The sequence below is a fragment of the Phalacrocorax carbo genome, chromosome 12 (genome assembly GCF_963921805.1).
Source record: "Phalacrocorax carbo chromosome 12, bPhaCar2.1, whole genome shotgun sequence".
NCBI lineage: Eukaryota > Metazoa > Chordata > Aves > Suliformes > Phalacrocoracidae > Phalacrocorax > Phalacrocorax carbo.
This window is the reverse complement of record NC_087524.1, coordinates 5,852,095-5,873,511: the sequence shown is the minus strand read 5'-3', so window position 1 is coordinate 5,873,511 and position 21,417 is coordinate 5,852,095. Positions and strand designations below refer to the sequence as shown.

Sequence of the window (21,417 nt, the reverse complement as noted above, 5' to 3'; positions counted from 1 at the left end):
AGCTCTGTAAACAGAAACATTTCATTATCAGGAAAAGGACCATACCAAGTTCGGCAAATTTCAGCTGATGCCTCCATCATTCTCAGAGTTCATGAGTAGAAATCACAAGTTTTCACAGCAGGCCGTATCTGTGCTCTTCCTAAATACTGGTCCTCAAAGTAGCCAGGAACATGATGTTCTCCTAAATCCATTTGCTTCGTGCTGCGAAAAGCCTGAAGGCAGTTAGCATGACTGTGTTTGGAACTTTCTGAGAATGTAAGATGCACTAAAGCCATAAGCCACACTGAGGCAAGCAGCATCCTTTGGGCCTCCAGAGATCTCGTATCCCTGTGTCAGGTGGGACAGGCTCAGTGATTGTTCAGGCAATTAATATAGACTCTAGACCCTTGAAATAACAGGTATACATAAGCATTCAGTCTTCTGCTTCTGAAGGAATTTATTTTCCTCAATATCCCAGGTTCTGTGAGATAGAGCACTACTCACTCAGATTACAGCTATTCCTACAGCTGGGAACAGGAATGTTTCTGATGCATGCAGCACTGAAAGTAATAAATTATTCAGTAATGACTGTACAGATTTGGGCAACCTAAGAAAAATAATTTCTCAGTATCAAAACTCCAACTGACTTGAGTGGGAACAGAACCGAGCTGTTACAGCAACTAGCATCAGATTTAAATATCTGGATTATGGGGAGCCCTCAGTTAAACCTTGGCGATTATATGCTTATGACATGTTTCAATTATGTTAATACAGCCTTTGAATGTTTTATTAATTCCACTGAGCAACCTGGCTGTTTCCCAGCCAGTTGAATGCAGGTCAACGTTAGGCAATGCTTCCAGGGCGGGCCCCTGACACATATGAGTAATTACCCTGGAACTTTACTCCTGAGAACTCTTTCTAAATGACTTGAAAGATAATCCACTTTACACTGAGTTTTCCTCTCCATATCAGGCTCTTAGATAAATAAGTAGTCTAGGTGTTCATGAGAAAATCCTGATTGAAATTATGCCATTTATTCCTCTATTTAAGGAATAAGCTAAAAATAGGATGGCAGAACAAACGAGCTCTGAATTCAGTCAATCTGTATTACAGTTTCACAAAGTTAAGCAAGAGAGATGTCATTCTACCTTTTTAAAATAATTTCAGCTTTCAATCTCTTCCACTGATGGTAAAAAAAAAAATCAAAGCCTTCATTATCTCTTTGTTTCCAGTAACTACATTAATAGTTGCTCCATCTTACATACTCTTTAAGACAAAGCCTGCCACCTCATCTCGTTACCCATTTGATTTCAATGGAAGCATTTAGATGACTTAGATTTGCAGGATTATTTGCATCCAGTGATTATATAGCATGACTGTCACTCAAGTTACTTGGGCCACAGCTAACTTCTTTACAGAACGAGGAAGCGAAACTCAGAACTGGAGAGGATGCAAATGTTCTTATCCAGAGGTAAAACCAGGATTCCACAGGAACTATTACCAGATCTATGTGCTGTTGGATGAGCCAGCAGCAGAAATTTGATCTATATCTGGATGCATACAGATCACATTTTGATGTGATTAAAATCATAATAGTATAAACTACAGAGCTTATACTGGCTTTACAATTTTATGTGAGCTTTATATTGGCTTCAAAGGACGGGTGATTCCTGTTCTTGTATAAAGTAACTGTAGCACTGAGACAATTGTTGATATAAACAGTGCAAGCATAATCCAATAAGTGTTTTAAACAAAGCTGAACTATCAGAGAAACTCTATGCAAGATCAAAGCTTTGGGTCATGCAGCAACACGTTTTTAAACCACTTGTAGGAGTCCGAAAGTTGAACTTAATATTTTGTTAAACCACAATCCAAATTGGTTCCAGCATCAGTGGCTCTGTGTGTGCAGCATTATGCCTCTGATTTTCATACCAAAATTAATAATTTAAATCTGAGTAAAATGTGGGTTGGTTTTTTCTTTGTTTGTTTTTTCGGTTTAGGTTTTTTTTCTTTTTTTTTCATTGCACTTCTAGATTATCAGTGTGGGAATGCTTATCTGAAATCTTTAATAAGCACAGCCAGGCAGTAAAAACCTAACCATTGGAAAAGTCAGTCTAATATGACATGATTTTTTTTCCATATTTAGCCCCTGTGATCTGTGAATACATGTTGATCTAGCAATGAACATCTGATGTTGTCTGAAGAGCCAACTTTTCCATGGTGACCCCAACCAAGCATAGCACTGTTTGAGCATTGCTCTGAACATCAGCCTCTAAGGACTTACCAGTTTGATAGAGTTCATAGGCATCAAATTCATGGTCACTCCTATTGATCACCTGCTTCTGCTCTTCTCCAACTCCATCCCACCATATGCTCCCCTCTCTGATCAATCACCTGCAGCTACATATTCACCCCAACATTACTGAGAGGCATTTCCCTTCACCTTCTGCGGTCCAGAGCTCCTGCTCCCCTACAGCACTGTGCAGACACAGAACGCCAGTTTTAAGCATATAAACACAGTGACACATACAATGGGATAACTTCAAATGGCACTGTTTATGTTTGTAAAACTTTTAAAAGAGGTTCAGAACTCAGTTCAAATCAATTCTGGTGATTATTTACAAAAAACAACCAGGAACCAACAAAAATACCACTTGACTTTTATAGCTAAGTAACAAAGTAAATTGCAAACTGCAGATGGTAAACTCAAAAGAATTCTACAAGCATTTTCAAGCAAAGAGTAATTTACAAAATGTGACAAACTCTCACAAAACAAACACCCAGCAGTATCTATCAAATTATTTCTTACAAGGAATACCTACTCTAGTCACAGTCACATACTAAGCAAAGCAGTGGCTCAAACACAAAGATTGACTTTTGCCATCTGTTTTGAAATTGTTAGACCACCACATAAAGAAAAGAAAACAGTCTGGCATTTCTTAAGACTGAGGCCATTAGCGAGAGGAGAAACATGAAGTGATAGTTTGTTTTCTTGCCAAAAAGAATCTTGTACAAATTTAAAATATGGTAATATATCAGCGTTTCACAGATACTGTTTATTTACCATATTGCTCTCTCTTAATTTCAGTCTAAGATTTATATCTTTTTTCACATGCAGTGTTTCTCACTCAACATGCTAAGCAAATATGACTCCATTTTGCCAACAGTGCAAAAGATCTGGTTTTTACACATTGTCCTCAAAGTAATTCTGAATGGGACAGAAAAAACAACATATGACTTTATTAGAAATGGTGCACACGATCACAGCAATGCAATGTGCAAAGCAACTAAATAGAGCCCAGTCACAGATGCACACTGACTCTTGACAGCACTTTTCCTCCAAGTCTGAGGTTGGTTAAGGTGCAGAATGAGCAACATCTCACCAATTCCTGTCATTTCTTACACAGTGGTGGTGGTAGGGATTGCCTTTTTCTTCCTGGAGCAGAACTTATCTTAATACTGTCTGTTTCCTCATTGTTAGAGAAACAGTCATTACTGATTAACTTAAACATAAAAAGACTTACCTCTGAGCCCTTTGTCCCACGAGGTGTTAACTACCTGTTCCAGGCAGAGCCTGTATACCAATCTGCATAGGTGTTCATCAAACAGTCCCACATGGAGACCCTGACAGTTTCAGATGGGAGTACCACTGGCAATAAGCTGTGAAACCAAACAGTTTGAGTTCATTTTACCCTTCCATCCATATATTCTTTCAACTGGATTGTTCATTTAACTCACTTCTTAAACCAGCTATCACAGTGCTTTTAACGATATCCAAATGGATGTATGTTTCTGCATTTGTAATAATGTAGAGGGTATAATGAGTCATAATGCAGTGAGTGAAAATAAAGACTACTGACTCATGTCTTAACACGTCTCAACTAGATGTGTTGTGACTAGATAATTATGCACTGAATAGCATAAGATTAATTTAGGAAGCAGAAGTGAAGGGTCTATTTGTCCATAAACCTTGAGAAAGGTACATCCACACACTAACCAAATATGATATAGTTAATCAGCTCCTTCAGTAAAATGTGTCCCAAACATATAAAAAACTCCAATCTTTCAGCATAGTGAGACACAAAGGTTACATTACGTTACAGAGCCCCTGGACTCTGACTATCAGATGCAGAATTGGCCACATCCATGAGACACTGTTGCAGAACCAGGACACAGATCTCATTGTGATCTATGATCAGATTAGGGCACATTATTCCTATATACTGCAACACCAAACCACAAGTTCATCACTACCAACACAACCAAATAAGGTGCAGCACTTCTAAATAACAGATCAAGGAGCACAGTGCTTGAAACACACATAAAGCCTATGGGGTGTGGCAGGATTTACCCCAGGCCCAAGTTCGCTGAAATTTATCATTCTTCATGTTTGCTTTTTTGCCTCGTGGACACAGAGTAAACCATGCTATGACTTTGGCAAACATTCTGGAAGAGAGTGCAACATAGACCAGTCAGCGCTACAGGGAAGCTGAAGACTCCCGCAGTAGCAAGGTGAACATGGGCCAACAATATGCTCTAGCATGGAAGAAGGCAAACAGCATCTGGCCTGCTTTAACAGGGCCATAGCAAGTAAATAAAAAGTGATTATTACTCTCTACTTAGCAGTCATTGGACCACACCCAGAATACTGCATCCAGCTTTGGGACCCCCTCTTCCCCCCAGTATAGCAAGTACATTGACTAACTGGAGCAAATTCATCAATGACCACCAAGATGGTTGGGGACTGGAGCACTTATCCTTTGAAGAAAGGCTGGGTGATCTGGGTTTCTTCAGCCCAAAGACAGCTCCTGAAGGACCTAATAGCAGCCTTCCCTTACCTAAAAGTAAGTACAGTGCTCTACATATCCCTGCCGTACCCCTGTGCCTGTCAATCAGGACAGGCTCAAAACATGCTCAGTAAGACCTCTGAACGAACAGGATATTGATGGTTACTTTCAGTAGGAGCAGTTGGGTTTTCATTAGCCAGAACCTGGAATTGTGAAGTTTTCTCCTTGTGCCTGGCTACAGAGCTGAAAACCTACTAGTCAAGTACTTCAATAAGAAGCACTGCAAAGACCAAATGCCCTGTGGATGTCAGCCCACATCTAAATGCAGCTCTCCTCCATGGCAACCACTAGCAGACAAAAGCATTAACTTTGTGGTACTCTGCCTGGGCCGGCTCCTAATTTGGCAGCCCTGAATATTATATATAAAAAAAGTCCTCTTTATTGGAACTTAAGTTTGAAATTAAAAGGAACAGGTCACTTTGCCCACTTAAATTCTTAGGATGTAACTAAAAATCAAAATATGTTTGACAGGAACATATCACTAACTGCTCTACCCCTCCATTCCTGGGCTAACTGCACGAGTAACCTTCCTTAAGTTCCAGTCAAATAAGCTGAAGCCTTCCAAGCAGGAAGTACATCTGCTTTAGATGCAAAATTCCTCTGATCCTTTTAGTTACTGACAAAGTTATTTCCTAAACGGAGAGTATGACTTACAGAAAAGAACCACCCCTCGGTACAAATTACATCCACCAATACTCTTCCACTTATATGAACGCTTCCTTCATCCAGCAAGAAAAAACAAGTCAAAAACATATCCAGGTATCCAAATGCCAAATAAAACATTCATGGGCACACATTTTTATAACAGCTTCCCAGAGGATGGGGAAACACTTAAAGCCAAACTGTTTATTAAAATGCTTAGTGAGAACCATGTATCATACAGGCCAGAGCATTCTCAGATGCTTTCTCTCTTCATAGCCATATTAACAACTACAGTCAACAGTTCCAAAGGATATTTACCAGCTAAGTTTAAATCTAATAATCACATTTTAGCAGCTATTCTGGGAATCCAAATCCCCAGACACCTTTGAAAATCTTACCCACAGGGTATCTTTAACATTTAGTACAGGCATTTATAAATACAACCCTGGAGTACTTTCAGTAGGAGACCGCCCTCACTAATGCTTCTGAAGTGTTATAACTCTTTCTACCAACATGCCACATTTCATCTACCATCATGCTGCAAAAGAGCTGCGAGCAGTTATGGTCCTGTCTTTAGAGTGATTCATTCCCTTTAATTAAATGCCCTTGAAATATTACTGCTGTGAATGTCATCAGATGCAGCCTTTGTCTGAAAATAAGATCAACAAGCACAGTAAAAAAAAAGCAGAGCTAGCTTTCCCAGCCCTGAGAAACACAGAAACTAAGTTCAAATGATTTTTTTAAATAATGTTCAGTTCTACAAAACTGAGATTCTCTTACATTCCAACTCCAAAAGTGCAGTTCTTCAAAAATACCTTTTACAGAATTATCATCTCTTTAATCAGATGAGAACAACCAAGGAGCATCAACACAAAAGCAATACCAATAAACAAAACAACAATTAACACAGTGATTGAGCCATTATTTAAGTATTTCAGTGCTATGTCTCCCCAGAATTCAGTTTCTGTCCTGGACTCTGCTTATGTCGCTGAAGTGACTGATTCATCTAATTCTGCCAGTCAAGACAAATCCAAACTTCAAAGACTTATTTTATGACAACAGGCACACAAGTAAAGCAATGTGTCAGCATTCAGGAACTGTTGTACTCTGTGGTCAATGCACCATTAACACTAAAACAATATACCAAAGATGGTGGCTCTCAAGATCAGAGTATTTGCTGTACTTGGCAGTTACCTGCAAGTTCTTCATTGCTATTTTAAAAGCCACATTTCTTCTTCCACAGGCCAAGAAGAACCACCAAAAAATTAGGGGAGGAAAAAGCAGCTTAAACACATAAACACATGCATCAACACCTGAGATACAGATCTGACCACCCAGGCACTACAAAGAGAAATCAGCTCACCCGCTATGTCTGAAATTGTGTTAGGACTATAACCTGTGAGTTACAGGTCCATAAATTTTAAGATTTCAGCAGCATTCTCTTTAGAAGATTCCACAAAAAAATGTTACAAACGTTTTAGTCCAGATTTCACAGGTTACCTTCTAGCCTGTTTTGGATGTAGTTCAGGGTCATAATTTTTCTTGGGGAATTCCAAGAATAACGGTGCTTCTTGCTATCTGACACCTTTTCAAAGCACAGCCAGCAGCTCTCACAGCCAATCTCATTTCCCCCTTAAGCAAATATGTGTGTCTTAGGTGATTCACAGCCATTCACAGAAAGAGGATACCCATTTCAAAACGGTTTCATAACATCTAGCTCTGTTTCCTATTCTCCCAGGTTCCATATACCACACATACGTAAAAAACTCCACACTGCCAGTTTCTTGCTAATGAAAACCTAACTACTGCCACTGAAAGTAATCTTTAATATCCTCCATTTATTCCAAGGACTGACTATGTTTTGATTCTACCCTGACTTACACACAGGGGACGAAGGTGGAAATACTTAAGAGTACTGTGCACAGCCTTGACTACCAAAAGTAGATAAAATCTGCACCATTTTAAAAAAATACCACTGGTTATTACTTTTGGGACTGATTATAAGACAAGCAAAGCAGCTGTATTAACCTATTCTTATTACAGCTTCACTACTCACACTCCCATTTAAACCCCTAAACTCTGATCTTGGAAACTCCAGGCTCTGAAAGCAAACAGCCTCAGTTTGTAGGCTCAAAGACTGTTCTCAATTTTTCCAGTTGGGGCTGTGGCGTAAGCAGAGATGTATGCTTCCTGCAGATAACAACATGGCTGTACAGAAGCGCTTTGGCTTTTTTAATAGGATGATTTTCTGGATGTCTCTAAGATCATAAAGTGTACATTAGAAGCAATCCTGGCCTTAAGCAGGATGACGAGGCTCTTTCCAAACCTATCTTTTGATTGCATGAAAAGCAGACATACACATAACTGTTCACAAGATTAATAACTAAATTAAAATAGGTGGTAACGGGCACATAGCAACTTGGAAAGAGGCAATGTGGAAGCATTACAAGGATCTGAAATAGGTAGTTCCACAGCTCGGTCATCTTTGTTGCATTGCAAGTAACTATGGTGTAGTTGTTTCATCTGATTACTATGTATAAATAAAATAGTTCTCAGAATACATAGCTTTGTCAGGATTATGTTTCCTATCCATGTCAGACAAGCACATATGAGAAATAAACCAGCAAGTATGTGCTCTTCCCTCCCCCACACTCAACAGTTCAGCAACAGACTAATCCTCGTGGTGGTTAAAAAGCTCTAAGGGGAGGTAGCAGTACTAATAGTGAATTCTCCCAATATGTAGGAGTAGAAACATCTCTTCCCTGTTTGGGCCCATTGTAACAGGTTTTTGACACATTGGTATTTATTAGCTTCCTCCTCTTCAAGCAGGCAACATATGTTTGAAGGCCATAAAGGTGTTGTGAATGACTGTGTCTCCATCAGGAATCCATTTTTGAGATTTATCATGCCCTTGAAAAATAATATTTGGTGTTACCTTTCTTCAGGAAAAATAATTTTAAAACAGTGTACCTGCAAATATCAAAATTAGCTTGAGCATGCACTTGTCTATCAACATACAGAAATGAGACTAAAAGACACTAGAACAGGAAAATGCTGCATTGTCAATAGCCCACAGATCTCAGATAGCTAATCTAAATAGTATTTTGAAGCATTTTCTCAATTATGTATGCATGCACAAAAATTAGAAGCATTTTTCCTCTCATTTTCTTCAGAAAACTACATTAATTACATAATGAAATCTGTCATAAATGGAAACTGCCCAAGAACCGTGGCCTCAAAAACAAGGGCTTCCACATATGAGCACACTTCCTCAGATAAAATGGATCACTGAAGTCCATAGGACTGCCTATTAGACATGCATGTTGACAGGTACATGCTTTTACAGTCATTAAACTGGTTATGTCAAAAAGTTGGTTTCCATTTTCTTAATTTAAAAAAAAAAAATGTCTGAGCATGGGTACAAAAAAAATTAAATATACTCCCTCAATATTTCTTCTCCATCACTTTGCATTGTTCACTGCACTAAGTTTTACATTCTCATTAGCTGGTTGGTTGGATATTTAGGAATTCAAATATGTAAACTCCTATAAAGCACCAAGCATTATTTCATAAGATCTCCACAGCGGGGGTTTACCAACAAGTGGAAAGCATCTAGAAAAAGGTCTTCTGAATACAGAACAGGTGCACAGCACCTACTGCTAAACCAGAAGCACAAGTGGGAGCTCCTTTTAGTAATCACCCACCAGAACACAGAGGCCTCTTCACTCAGGTGAAGGGCACAGACTGTTTAAAAGGAGGAAGCTAATTACAACTAATTACAAACCTCCCTGGAATTTAGCTAGCAGTGAACAGGAGCTCATCCACAAGATAAAGCTAATACTTGAGCCTCACAGCTTTTGCAGCCCAAGAGGTGCACGTCCTTCACTGCTAAAGGGAAAATGTGTCAGAAGCGTAAGAGAATCGTAGAATCGTTAAGGTTGGAAAAGGCCTCTAAGATCATCAAGCCTAACCAATAACCCAATACCACCATGCCTCCTAAACCATACCCTAAAGTGCCACATCTACACATCTTTTGAATACCCCCAGGGACAGCGACTCCACCACCTCTCTGGGCAGCCTGTTCCAATGCCTGACCACTCTTTCAGTGAAGAAAATGTTCCTAATATCCAATCTAAACCTCCCCTGATGCAGCGTGAAGCCATTTCCTCTCATCCTATCACTAGTAACTTGGGAGAAGGGACCAACCCCCACCTCACTGCAACCTCCTTTCAGGTAGTTGCAGAGAGCGATAAGGTCTCCTCTCAGCCTCCTCCAGACTGAACACCCCCAGCTCCCTCAGCCACTCCTCATCAGACCTGCTCTCCAGACCCTGCCCCAGCTCCGCTGCCCTTCTCTGGACACGCTCCAGCACCTCGATGTTCTTCTTGTAGTGAGGGGCCCAAAACTGAACACAGTATTTGAGGTGCGGCTTCACCAGTGCCAAGTACAGGGCCACAATCACTGCCCTAAATGAGATACAGCTCCTGACACAATCACCCCACGTGTTAAAAACCTCACAGTTTAATCAAGAGGGAAAGAGCATCAGAAGGAAAGGAGAGGGGTGCTGTCAGGTGCTCGGGCGGGGGTGAGCACCTGTATGCTCCAGCCGGGGAAAGACCTGCTAACCCGGCTCTCCCGAGACACCTGGCGGGAAGGCCTCGCAGCCCCCGGTACGGGTTACACCGTGCCTGGGATCCCCGTGGAAGGGCGAAAGCGAGGCCCCGGAGGACTGCTCCCAGCGGCGCGCCCACCCCCTTCTCCTTCTTTCTCCTCATCCTCCTCCCCGGGCCTTTACCGGGGCGGCTACGGCAGCCGCGCGGGCCCGTCGCGCCCCATGAGCGTCGCGTCCTGATTGGCGCCTGGCGGGCGGGCTGTGCTGTAAGGCGCCAGGCGATTGGCGGCCGGCCCGGCCGCGTGCGGGCGCTGCCTGCCTTTGTACACAGGCCGCCCCGCTCGTCCCTTTAACAATGGGCGCGGCGGGCGGCGCCGCCTGATGGCGGCGGGGGAGGCCTCGGGACGCCGCACCGCGCTCAGGTGCCCCGGGCCAGGCCCCGCCGCCGCCCGCGCCGCTGCGTAGGGTGAGTGGTGGCTTCGGGGAGGGGGGAAGCGCCGCCGGCCTTTGTCGGGGCGCCATCGCCCTCTCCTGGGGCTGTCCGCTCCTCCGCGCCCCCGCCTCACCCCAGCTGTGCCCTTACGGCGGGAGGGGGTGGCCTAACGAGCCTCACTTGTGCCCGGCATGGCGGGCGGGGGGCGGCGGGCCCGCGGCGCGGGAGGCAGCTGATCGCGTTTAACGGGTGGGCGAGTGAGGAGGGGGCGAGGGTGGCGTTGCCCGCCCGCCCTCAGCCAGCGCCGCTTTTCCCCTCTGCCCCAGGCCCCGGCGGCCGTGCCGCGCCGCCCCGCCGATGGAGCTGGAGGCGCAGTGGTGGACAGGACAGCTGGCTACCGACATCCACCAAGCCCTTCGCTATAAGGTAGCCCGGCGCGGGGGAGCGGAGGGTCGGCGGCCCCGGTGCCTTTGTGGGGGCTGCGATCGGGGCCGGCCCTCCGGAGGGAGCGGGCGGGGAGCGCTGGGGGGCGGCCGGCGGGGCTGCGGCGGAGTTGGCTCCTCCAAACCGCGAACAGGGTGCCTCGTCCCCTCAGTCCGTGCTGGGGCTGTCCGTCCTCAGCCCTGACAGGTTATCTGTCTGATGAGGCTGTTCTCTCTCTCTCTCTACGCGGTTTAAAAAAAAAAAAAAAAGCAAAGGGGTGGCGGTGCGCTGGGTTCGCCTGTTGGGATGTGTAGGTGGGTCCGAGCTTAGACTCTGCAGAAAGCGTTGTGATCCAGCCTTAACAACCCTCCCCCCCCCCCCCCCCCCCCGCCCCAAACAAACCAAGGCACCAAACACTAGGTGCAGTGAGAACAGAGGAGGGTTTAGGCGATACTGCTTTGAAGTTGCTTGGACTGACCCAAAGCCGCTCTTTGGGGCTGCTTTCATAATAGAGCACATCTTGCGCACAGAGCTGAAAATCCGTTTACAATGACTGAACCTACTAAAAACGTCCTTTTACTGCCCGATAGTTCCTGATGAGTGGATTATCTTTCTTGAAGGTGTGACTGCTAAAGCGACTTTTTTTTTTTTTGTTTGCAGGGGCAGGGGGGAAACACAAAAGAAGGAAAGGATAATTTATTTGTTACCAGAATTACCACTGTTAAAGCTAAGTTAGTGTTGTGAGAGGTGAATTTTAAAGCTTAGTAGGTATGGGTGAGGGTTTTGTTGGTTTGTGTGGTTTTGTTTTTTTCCCCACTTCAATAGCATGTTTCAGAACTTTGAATTGACCTTAAGGCTTTGAAAATTTTGGGTGATTCCATTCCAGCTTGATGTCATCAGACTGTCCCACTGGAAATTTAATTGTACTCAAAATCCTACTTAATCTGGGTTGCACAATCTAACTCATAAATTTATTCATGATAACAGAAGACGGCACTGCTGTTCTGCTGTATACAAGAGGAGATACTAGCTACTAGGCAGGAGCCTGGGAGTGTTCTTTCTACCAGTCCAAATTTTATATTCGAAAGAGATCATGTTTTTCTCATCTGTGGTGTTGACAGGGCTTTTGTTTTGTGGGGTGTCCCCCTCAAATCTGAGGCTGTGTGAGGTTTATGTACGCTTAACTAAATGCCTGAGAGCACCCTGTAATCAGTGTCAGTGCAACATCAATCAGATCAGATTAAGTCAGGGTTTAAACATATGCATGTAGTAAAGGTTTACACATGCACACCCTATTCCTCTTCCTAACGTTGTTGCTACCTCCAGCTAGCTCTTAGTGCCCTTGTCCTCCTGGAGGCACCTGCAGGAGAACTGGCAGCATTGGAACATGTTAGACGCTTCAGTGCAAATTCTAATTGCTCAGATTGAGCTGTAGCAAGAGGGGGTTGAGTTAAGCTGCTGAGAAGTACTCATGTACCCTTGCTATTTCCCTGCTGGGAGGTGCACCCTTTGCAGTAGAGGTAACGCATAGAATCGGTAAAAGCTAAAGTCAGTTTAGCCAATTGCCCAATGAAGAGATGTTAAACTTTAAATTATGATGTTAATGTTATGCAGAACTAAATTATTTCTTGGGTCTTCTGTAATAGAACAAATAGATTTTGTTCTGCAAAAAGGGACACTGAAATGATGGGAGCAGGAGGAAGAGGGGAGAAATCCTTTGAAAATTCCATGATAAATTTGAGAATATCAGCTATATTAATCTGATACCAATTCAAACAAGATGGTGGTTTTAATAAAGTTACATACTGCTGTCCATCTAGGAGCTGAAGCTGCCCTCCTACAAAGGCCAATCTCCCCAGTTACATCTGAGAAGATACTTTGCAGATCTGATTGCCATTGTGAGCAATCGGTTCAGACTCTGTCCTGCTGCACGACATCTAGCTGTGTATCTGTTGGACCTCTTTATGGATCGTTATGACATATCTATCCAGCAGCTGCATGTGGTCGCTCTTTCCTGTTTACTTTTAGCAAGTAAGTATGTAGCTCCAAATAGAGCAATTTAACTAGAGCAATACAGGTTCTACTGCGAAATACAAGCTGCGTCTTGATGGGATATAACAGATGGGGAAAAAAGTGGTTATAAAGGACAGGTAGATCACTGTATATCAGTTTGGCCTAATTGGTAGAGCCTTTCTTTAGACTCTTGTTTTGACTTCTCTTGGCGCTTGGTGAAACTGAGGGGAGAAAAAACAAACTGCAATTAAAAATCAGTGTTTATGTTTGGAGGCAAATTATTCTAAGGTGAACTTTTTCAGAGCTGTATTGTAGGAACAGAAAGATTGTGTTTCTGAGGACATCTCAAAATAGGCAGATCCAGTGCTGGAAATGAGAAATTTGCATACTTGTGATAAAGGAAGAAATTAAATAAACCATATGTAGACTGTACTGCACCCTGCTGATGGTGCTGCGTGGTTCTGGAATACTTTAGATTTCATAAATTGCAACGTTCTTTAAGCAAGCTAAGGCTAACATACATCCTGCATTGTCACATATGAAATGTAATGTTGGTGAATGCACAGTACTCTGAAGACAGAATTAATTACAAACACTCATTATGAACAGTGCTGCTTATATTGCCTTTGGCTAGATTCTTGTGGTGTGTGTGTATCTTTTGACGTTTGTGGACCCCTTTCAGATGTCCCCAAAGAGATACGGGTATAGTTTGCTGGGATACCTGCTGGCACTTGTTCTTAAACCAGTAGGTGCCGAGAAACATGTCCTGGCAGCAGAACTAACTGATGGTTCAGTTTCTGCTGATCTCTGAATCTATTTTTATTTTCTCAAATAAGATATATAATGTAGCTCAAGGCCTTCTTCGCTAGAAAACCAGAGCGCTGAGGTGTTGGCTATTTTTGGTATACTGCTTCCTTTTGTTGCATCCCGTCTCCACCAACACAGCTATTCAGCAGAACAGTTAAATAAGAAGGGTTATTTTAGATTCTTCAGGAGGTAAACTGACTGGATGCCACCAGCCAGCAATCTTGTCCTGGCAAAGAGGTGCTGAGTATGAAAACCATACTTGCCTCAGAAACCAGTGTAATCCATTTAGGAAGATGGATTGGCTCTGAACTGATGCCAGATTTTCAAATTAAATTCATGTTCTGAAAAGCATTACACTTCTTTAAAAAAAAAAAGAATAAATCACCTCTGCCATCTTTCATAACAAGCTGCAAATAGAGCTCCAAGAGTGTGGAGTACTTGCTCTCCGAGAAGCAGTGTCTGAATTGGTTCAGAAAGCACCTACCAGAATGCTATTTTAAACTATTGCCCTGTGTGGCTTAAACGAGCAGTTAAATTAGTGGTGCAATAAGTTGGACAAATTACACTGTGATATATCTGATAAGGTCATAGAAGTGGTAAGAGAAATTGTTATGTGACTCCTGGAGATTTTATTTCTGTAATTACTAGAGTATGGGAAACAAAAACCAACAGACTGGGACTGGTGTTGGATTAAGTTCTGTATAAGTACCTCCACTGTTGAAAAATAGCAAACATTCAGTATGTTCAGTCCTGCAAAACTCTCTAAAAATGTGCATTTACAACATACCGTGTAGTACTGAATAGAGAGTGTAAGATGGAAAGAATTTGCAATGAAATTGAAATAGCACAACCATATGGCAAACTGTATGGAAATGTGACACTTGTTTCTCTTAATGGGTTTTCTACATATACAATTTCGCTTCAGGCTCAAAACATACAGGCCTGGCAAGTTGAAGTCCAAGGAAAGCTGAAGCCACTAGCAGTGTTAAAGTTGAAACAGTATATATGGTAGTGTGGGTTTTCAGGTGTACATTGCTGAAATCCGCTTGTTTGAAATGCTGGAGCAGTGTATCAGCTATCAAATGTAAAAACATACCTACCATAACAGGCTTTAAAAGCAGCCACGTTGGCTAGAGCTGTAGCTATACTCTAATTAGAGTTTTAGAAACAAAAAGGTGTGTGGGGGCGGGAGGGTGATTAAAGCCAAATGCTGTAGTGTTGTGTGTGCCGAGTCACATCACGGTGGTGTTTCACTGATGATGGGGGTGCAGTATACAATAATTTGGTGGCAAAAACTTGTGTGTGCAGTGCCAGTGATGTCCTAATACAGCTTCTGTTCCTGGCAACCAGCTTCTGTGTGCTGGGGCGGGAAACCCGACAGGAAACATGGCACTGCACAATATCCTACACAGTGCCTGACATTATCTGCTAAAATTCAGCCCGTTATAGTACATACCCCTTTTTGTCTCTGATGGCATCTTCCATTTGAGCTTTGCATCTGCAGGAAAGTGTCTGGCTTGTTTGACATAGTAAAATTGAAAAATGACCAACACTGACATTAGATACAATCTGTTTCATAGTTCACTTGTGCTGAACCTTTTTTTTCCCTCCTCTTTCTGTTCACCTGAAGGTAAATTTGAAGAAAAGGAAGACAGTGTTCCCAAACTTGAACAGTTGAACAGCTTGGGTTGTATGACTAACATGAATTTGGTACTAACAAAACAGAATTTACTTCATATGGAGTTGTTGTTGTTAGAAACATTTCAGTGGAATTTGTGCCTCCCGACTGCTGCTCATTTCATCGACTATTATCTTTCTATTGCTGTCCATGAGACTGATCTTCATGATGGCTGGCCAATGGTTTGCTTAGAGAAGACTAAGTTATATATGGCAAAATATGCTGATTACTTTCTGGAAGTATCGCTGCAAGGTGAGTTACGTATTTCAGGTAATGACTTCTTTGTCTTCTTGACATACAATGTCCGATTTAAATGAATCTTTTTCTTATTCCCTCTTTCTAGATCATGCATTTTTAAATTATGCCCCTTCTTTAGTTGCTACTGCATGTGTAGCTTCTTCAAGGATTATCTTGCGTCTCTCACCAACATGGCCTACCCGGCTGCATCATCTTACCGCCTACTCCTGGGATTTCCTAGTGCCATGTATTGAACGACTATTAATGTAAGTTAACAACAGCAGGGATTTTTTTAAGCCCATTTGCACATCTGTTGGTATGTTTAATTGCTGTTAGCACTGAAAGTAAATTGCTTTTTGAATTTCAGTTTTTCTATTCTAAAAATACTTGAGTTAGGTAATATTATTAGGTAATGAATGTTTTTTTCTTTCCAAAAAAGAAAAACTTACCAGATCTAACCTCTTTCTTGTTCTTTCAACAAATCAACCTCAGCCTTCCAGTTCCACTGAACATCTTTTGGCATGCTTTGAGAATCTGTTAAATAACTGATTCCTGATCTCTGTAGTCTGCTCAGAGAGGAAAAGAGATAGTGAAGAGTATCGAAGGCATAGGAGCTCCTACTTACTCTGAAGACTCAATGCCTTGGAAGTTCAAGGGATGCTCCAAACAGATTATGAATCAAACACACAGACTGTTTGAGTGTCCAACTTTGTAGGGAGAAAAGGGCCAGGGGGTTGTATCCGTTTTTGCACTGCAGTGGAGAGATGCAGCTGACATGAGAAAACAATGCCAATGAATACCAAGGGAACCTTACTGGGAAGGGATGTTACACAATCAGTTCTTTTATTCTAAACCTTAAGATCAACACCTATAACATAACTGCTTTCCTCCTACAGAAGTTTGCTCTTGCACAGATCTCAATACAGTTGTGCTCAGTAGATGCACAGAACAGCTGTATCTGGAACAATCGCATCTTCCTCATAAGCATGACATCATCAGCCCTGAAGGCCTCTTTTGGCTTCACTGAGATGTGTCATGAAAGGGGTAGTACGTAAAGCACACAAGTGCTGTGGCAGAACTGTTTTCAGTATTGCTCTGGAACGGTTGCGGGGGGTGAAGTCTTTCAGTCATCTTTGCAGTGCACCATAAAAAGTTAGCAGTTTTTTAGGAAAAACTGGTGAGGGGTTGATCCCCAGTTGTCTTTGAGAGATCTACCCCATATAGGCAGTACCAAAAAACTAAGATATTTAGGCTTGACTGAAGTGCATAGGGGTGGCACCTGCTTAACCTCAGCATAAGAGCAAGAGAAGGAGTGTGTCTAAATATATTTGAGATGGGTGTAAATCAGAGGGAATTCAGATGAGCTAAACTGTCTAGCTTAAACTACTGGGTGGGCTCAAAGAAAGGGGCGGGGGAGTATTTCCACTCCCCAAAGCGGTTTCCAATATAAATATACATATGATCTTTAAGTACTGAAATGCAGATCTTTAAAACCCCTCTACTCTGTTACCCAATTTAAATGAGGTAGAAGCAGCAATTAAGTTTCAATTCCAGATTCTAGTAATCTGGCGCTTTATTGTAGTACACTAGCTGACTTTATTGCACTGGTAATTTTAGATATCGCTCTATTATTTATTGTACTTGGCTTTTATCTGCATTTTGTATTGCTGTGAAGTGAAATGCTGAAAAGAAACTTTATCCTAAGGAAAGAAATTTTATAACCTTAGATTATTTTATCTTGTTTAAAGAAAAAAGCTTTGGAAGCATTCAGATAACTGCACCATTTGTTAGAGAGCTCTTAAAAGTTTACCCAAAAGAATTTAAATTATTTTAATATCTATTTTCATGTATTCTGTCTTTTTCAATTTGTTTTAGCGCACATGATAATGATGTGAAGGAAGCAAACAAGCAAAAAGGACAACATGCTCAGTCTGCCCAGCAGAGTGTGTTTCAGACCCCAGCTCCAACTCCGCAGCAGGCTAACTCTCAACAGCATATACCACAGTACCTCCAAGCTCATCAATCTTCATTACTGTATCACCATCAGACATCACAGCAGCAAAACTGTCAACAGATATTATCATCTAATCATACAGCTTCTTATGCACTTCAGACTTGCCCTGCTGCCTTACAGTCTAGTGTTCAGGCTCGAGGCCACGTACAGACTGGTGCTGCAATGTCACTAGCTGTTCCGCTAGAAGTGAAGCCATGTATAAGTGTCTCCTACAACCGGAGTTATCAAGTGAATGGACGATATTCCTGTATTACTCCCTGCTTTGAGAGGTGATAAGTACAAAATGGTTTTGTGCTTGTTTGTTTGGGGTGGGAATTTGTGTTGAGGAGAATTTTGGTTTTTTATTTTACCTCAAGTAAGTTTGAGGGCAACAAATAGAATTAAAAAACTGTCTTTCCAGAAAAAAAGCAACTGGATTGGCAACCAGTACCGTAGCTGAAATACAGACTGCAAAAAATAAGCACACAGAACACTCTATAAAAAGAATGTGTATACCTGGGGTAATAATTTCTTACTCTGGCACCTGGAATACTCTGTGCTTCTAACGCACACCTTTGAAATACTAGTCAAAAGGTAGCTGTGGACTAACTACAGACTTACCTTTTAATGAAGGAGACGTGCAGTATTATTTTGAAGGCATTTGTGTAATACCACCATACAGTATTAACACTTACTTTCAATTTACTGAAACTTAAGAATCCATTGAATGCCAGACTTCTCCAGATACATGGGGACCACGGGAAGAAACAAAATCTCATCTGGCTAACTCCCTATTTCAGCACTTGTGTTGGATATTTGCTTTAGGCTGAGGCATTTGAGTTAACTGGTATTTTGGCTAGTTTTTGTTTTGTACCTCACAGGATAGACGCTATGTTTTTTGCTTCTTTTCTCCTCCCTATACTTTTTTATGTTTAAAGTAACTCTTTCGTACTAACTCAGGGAATTTTCTACTCATTACTCTGTGCTGCTGGCTTGTACATTTAATTGGGTATAACTTGAGGGAGAAAGGTAGAGAAGGGAGGGACTAGAGCAAGTGGCTGTTCTTCAGGGCATCTATATGCAGAGTACCAAAGGGATGTGTTAGAGTTCACAGAATGTAGATGTGAACTACTGTGCAGCAGTGGGGTATTGAGTAATTGAAGAAAAGAGCAAGTTTCAGCTGAACTTGTGCTGTACCAGAACTACTACAGCGGCTGTGATTTCTCTGTGTACACACACACACACAGAGGTATTATTAACCAACAGAAAGCATCCTCCAATTGTACTGACAGTATCACTCGTACAAAAAAAGTACGGTTAAATGCTTATAGAAACCCAGTTCTGTGAGCTTTATAATGGAGGGACATTCTCAGGTAATAGTGGGGCAACTTTTTCTTCTACTATTTGGGAGTTCCAGAAGAAAATGCAGAGATTTGCTCTTTTAAACGGGTGGATCAAAAATATATTGCAGAGTAAACTGCTTTATCACAACTAAGGTGCCATTAAATAACTTTATGGAATTACAATGTCTCCTGTGGAGTGGATAGTCTGAGGGTAGAAAGCTTCACTTATCCAACTCTTGGATGAAAATGGTGGTAGAGATATCTCTTAATGGAGGATTTTTTTTTCTTAAATACAAGAAGATACCTGACTTTCTCCTGTGGTAGAATATGGGAGGAAGAGATGCGGATGACAGGATTCTTAGTACTTTAAAATATCTTTATAGTATGTGGGCTTAAGGTTTTTTTTTGTTCTTTTACCACCTTCTCCCCTGTCTTAGTGGCAGCACTTAAAAGGTGTACCACTTAGACACTGAAGTATTGTGAACCTTACATAGACTGTTTTGAAAGTAGGGGCAATTAAGATACATTATCAATATTAAGATGAAGGCTTTATCACAGGAGAAGGGGGCCTTAGCATAATGCTCAGGAGGGCAGCTGTGTTCATTCTTTCTGGGGCTGAATGATAACATGCTACAAAAACCTGTTTATTGTTGAGGAGAAGAAATCCTGTTTCTGTTGGTTTGGTTTTTTGCATAAATCCCAATTCTTTTTTTTCTGTGGGCTTTTGTAGCATATATGTGCAAGTCAAGGGGGGATAGGAGGGTGAATGAAACAGAGAGACCCTCTCTGTTTTATGCTAAATAATCTATTTCCAAATAGGCGTAGTGTGGTCAATTCATAATTAAGTGCAAGTTGGTTTGATTTTGGGTTTTTTCCCCCTCCTCTCTCCATCTCTCAATGAATATTTCCCCCATGTCTGAGAGTAGTGTTAAGTAGAGACTTTCCACCTCATAAGACACCATGGTTTTTATTCAGCATTGTTACCCATTTAAGAGGGAAACAGACTTCCGTCTGCCAGTTTCATTTTGTTGCAATGCTATATCCAAGTACTCGGTGCTCTAACTACCTCTGATGCTATGAATGTACAGTCTTCAAATAGACCGTGACTTGAAATAACAGCAGATGCCTGTAGCAATTTTTTCTGTAAAATCTTTAAATCAGCAAACTTGTCATCTTTATTTGTGACACATCACTATAGGCTCTTCTTTTTTGGGGTATTAGTAAATTTATCCCATAGGCATTTGATATAAAAAAATGTAACTAATACTTAACACTGGAATTATAATGGGTGGGGGCTTATTCAGCTAGTTAATACTGCAAATTTACATTTAATAGGGTATTTTTTTATTTGATTATGACACTAGGTCAACTGTAAAAAGATCCACTACATGCTGTTTGTTTTTAATTTATTACCTAGTCTGTTTTCTGACACTACAGCTGCATAATGACTACAGAAAATGTACACTGAACAGTTTCAATATATTATTTAAAAGGGCTTTACTAGTGTACATTAAAAATACACTGTACTTACTATTAGAACCAAAATGTGTTTTTTATGGCATAAATAAGAATGGTGCTCCTAAATGCAAAATGTCCAAAACAATGGAATGTGTGTGAGTGCTATGCATTCAACTTATTTTTAAAAATAAAAACTAGTTTTGAGTAAGAAGGCTCCACTGTGTATTCTGCTTTTGTGTGTGTGGCTTTTTCAAAATATGTAAACTCACCCTAATCTGTCTTTGCATCATCCTTGGGTATGGGCTGAAGATGTAGGGACTTTATTCTTTCTCCCCCACCCCTTTCTGTGACACTATAATAAGCTCCAGGAACACTCTGACTTTACAATTAAAAAAAAAAAAGGAAGGAAATCATGCAGGAAGAGGCTTTAAAACTAATTGCACCCACAGCACATGTTAAACATTGTACACTTAACAGCATGTCTAGTGTGCAACTGTAACAAAGAAGTCAAGAACAAAAGAACTGGAGTAGTTCAAGAGCAGGGGAGTGAATTCATTTTGTTCTCATGTTAAAAAAAAAAAAAAATCAGTGATACTGGCAATCTTGTACTTCTAGTACTAGAAATCATTTAGGAGAAGATGTGAGAATAACCTTTTGGCATGAGCGACACGAGCTTACGTTATTTACAATAGCTATGAAGGCCCAATTGTGCCAAAGGCAGCATAAAATCATGTGATGCATCCTAGCAGAAATATTTTTGGATGCTTATAGTTTCTGATAACTGTTCCTTACTAAAAGAAATTCTAGTTCTTCCTAATAATGTGCATGTTTTACTTTTGTAAGAAGGCACTGCGATTATGGCTAGAGCTCCAAAATTAAGTAGGTTACATAGAATTTAATTATTCTAAAGTTAGAAAAGGAAATTGTGAGGTCTCTGTTAGCTTGCATGCAT

The 21,417-nt window shown here is 41.4% G+C and overlaps 1 protein-coding gene across 1 annotated transcript; it reads left to right on the top strand.

Moving 5' to 3' along the window:
- The first annotated feature begins 10,388 nt into the window (after window positions 1–10,388).
- On the top strand, window positions 10,389–20,672 carry CCNJ (cyclin J). Its single transcript, XM_064463853.1, has 6 exons — window positions 10,389–10,546; window positions 10,840–10,939; window positions 12,757–12,967; window positions 15,387–15,686; window positions 15,778–15,937; window positions 17,547–20,672. Exons 2-6 carry the CDS (start codon window positions 10,871–10,873, stop codon window positions 17,956–17,958), a joined length of 1,152 nt encoding a protein of 383 aa, XP_064319923.1. The 5' UTR covers window positions 10,389–10,546; window positions 10,840–10,870; the 3' UTR covers window positions 17,959–20,672.
- Window positions 20,673–21,417: the final 745 nt, after the last annotated feature.

Coding starts and splice junctions, on each gene's coding strand:
- CCNJ (XM_064463853.1), top strand. CDS start 10,871: ATGGAGCTGGAGGCGCAGTGGTGGACAGGACAGCTGGCTACCGACATC. Junction 15,687..15,777: donor TCTGGAAGTATCGCTGCAAG/GTGAGTTACGTA, acceptor CCCTCTTTCTAG/ATCATGCATTTTTAAATTAT. Junction 15,938..17,546: donor TGTATTGAACGACTATTAAT/GTAAGTTAACAA, acceptor AATTTGTTTTAG/CGCACATGATAATGATGTGA.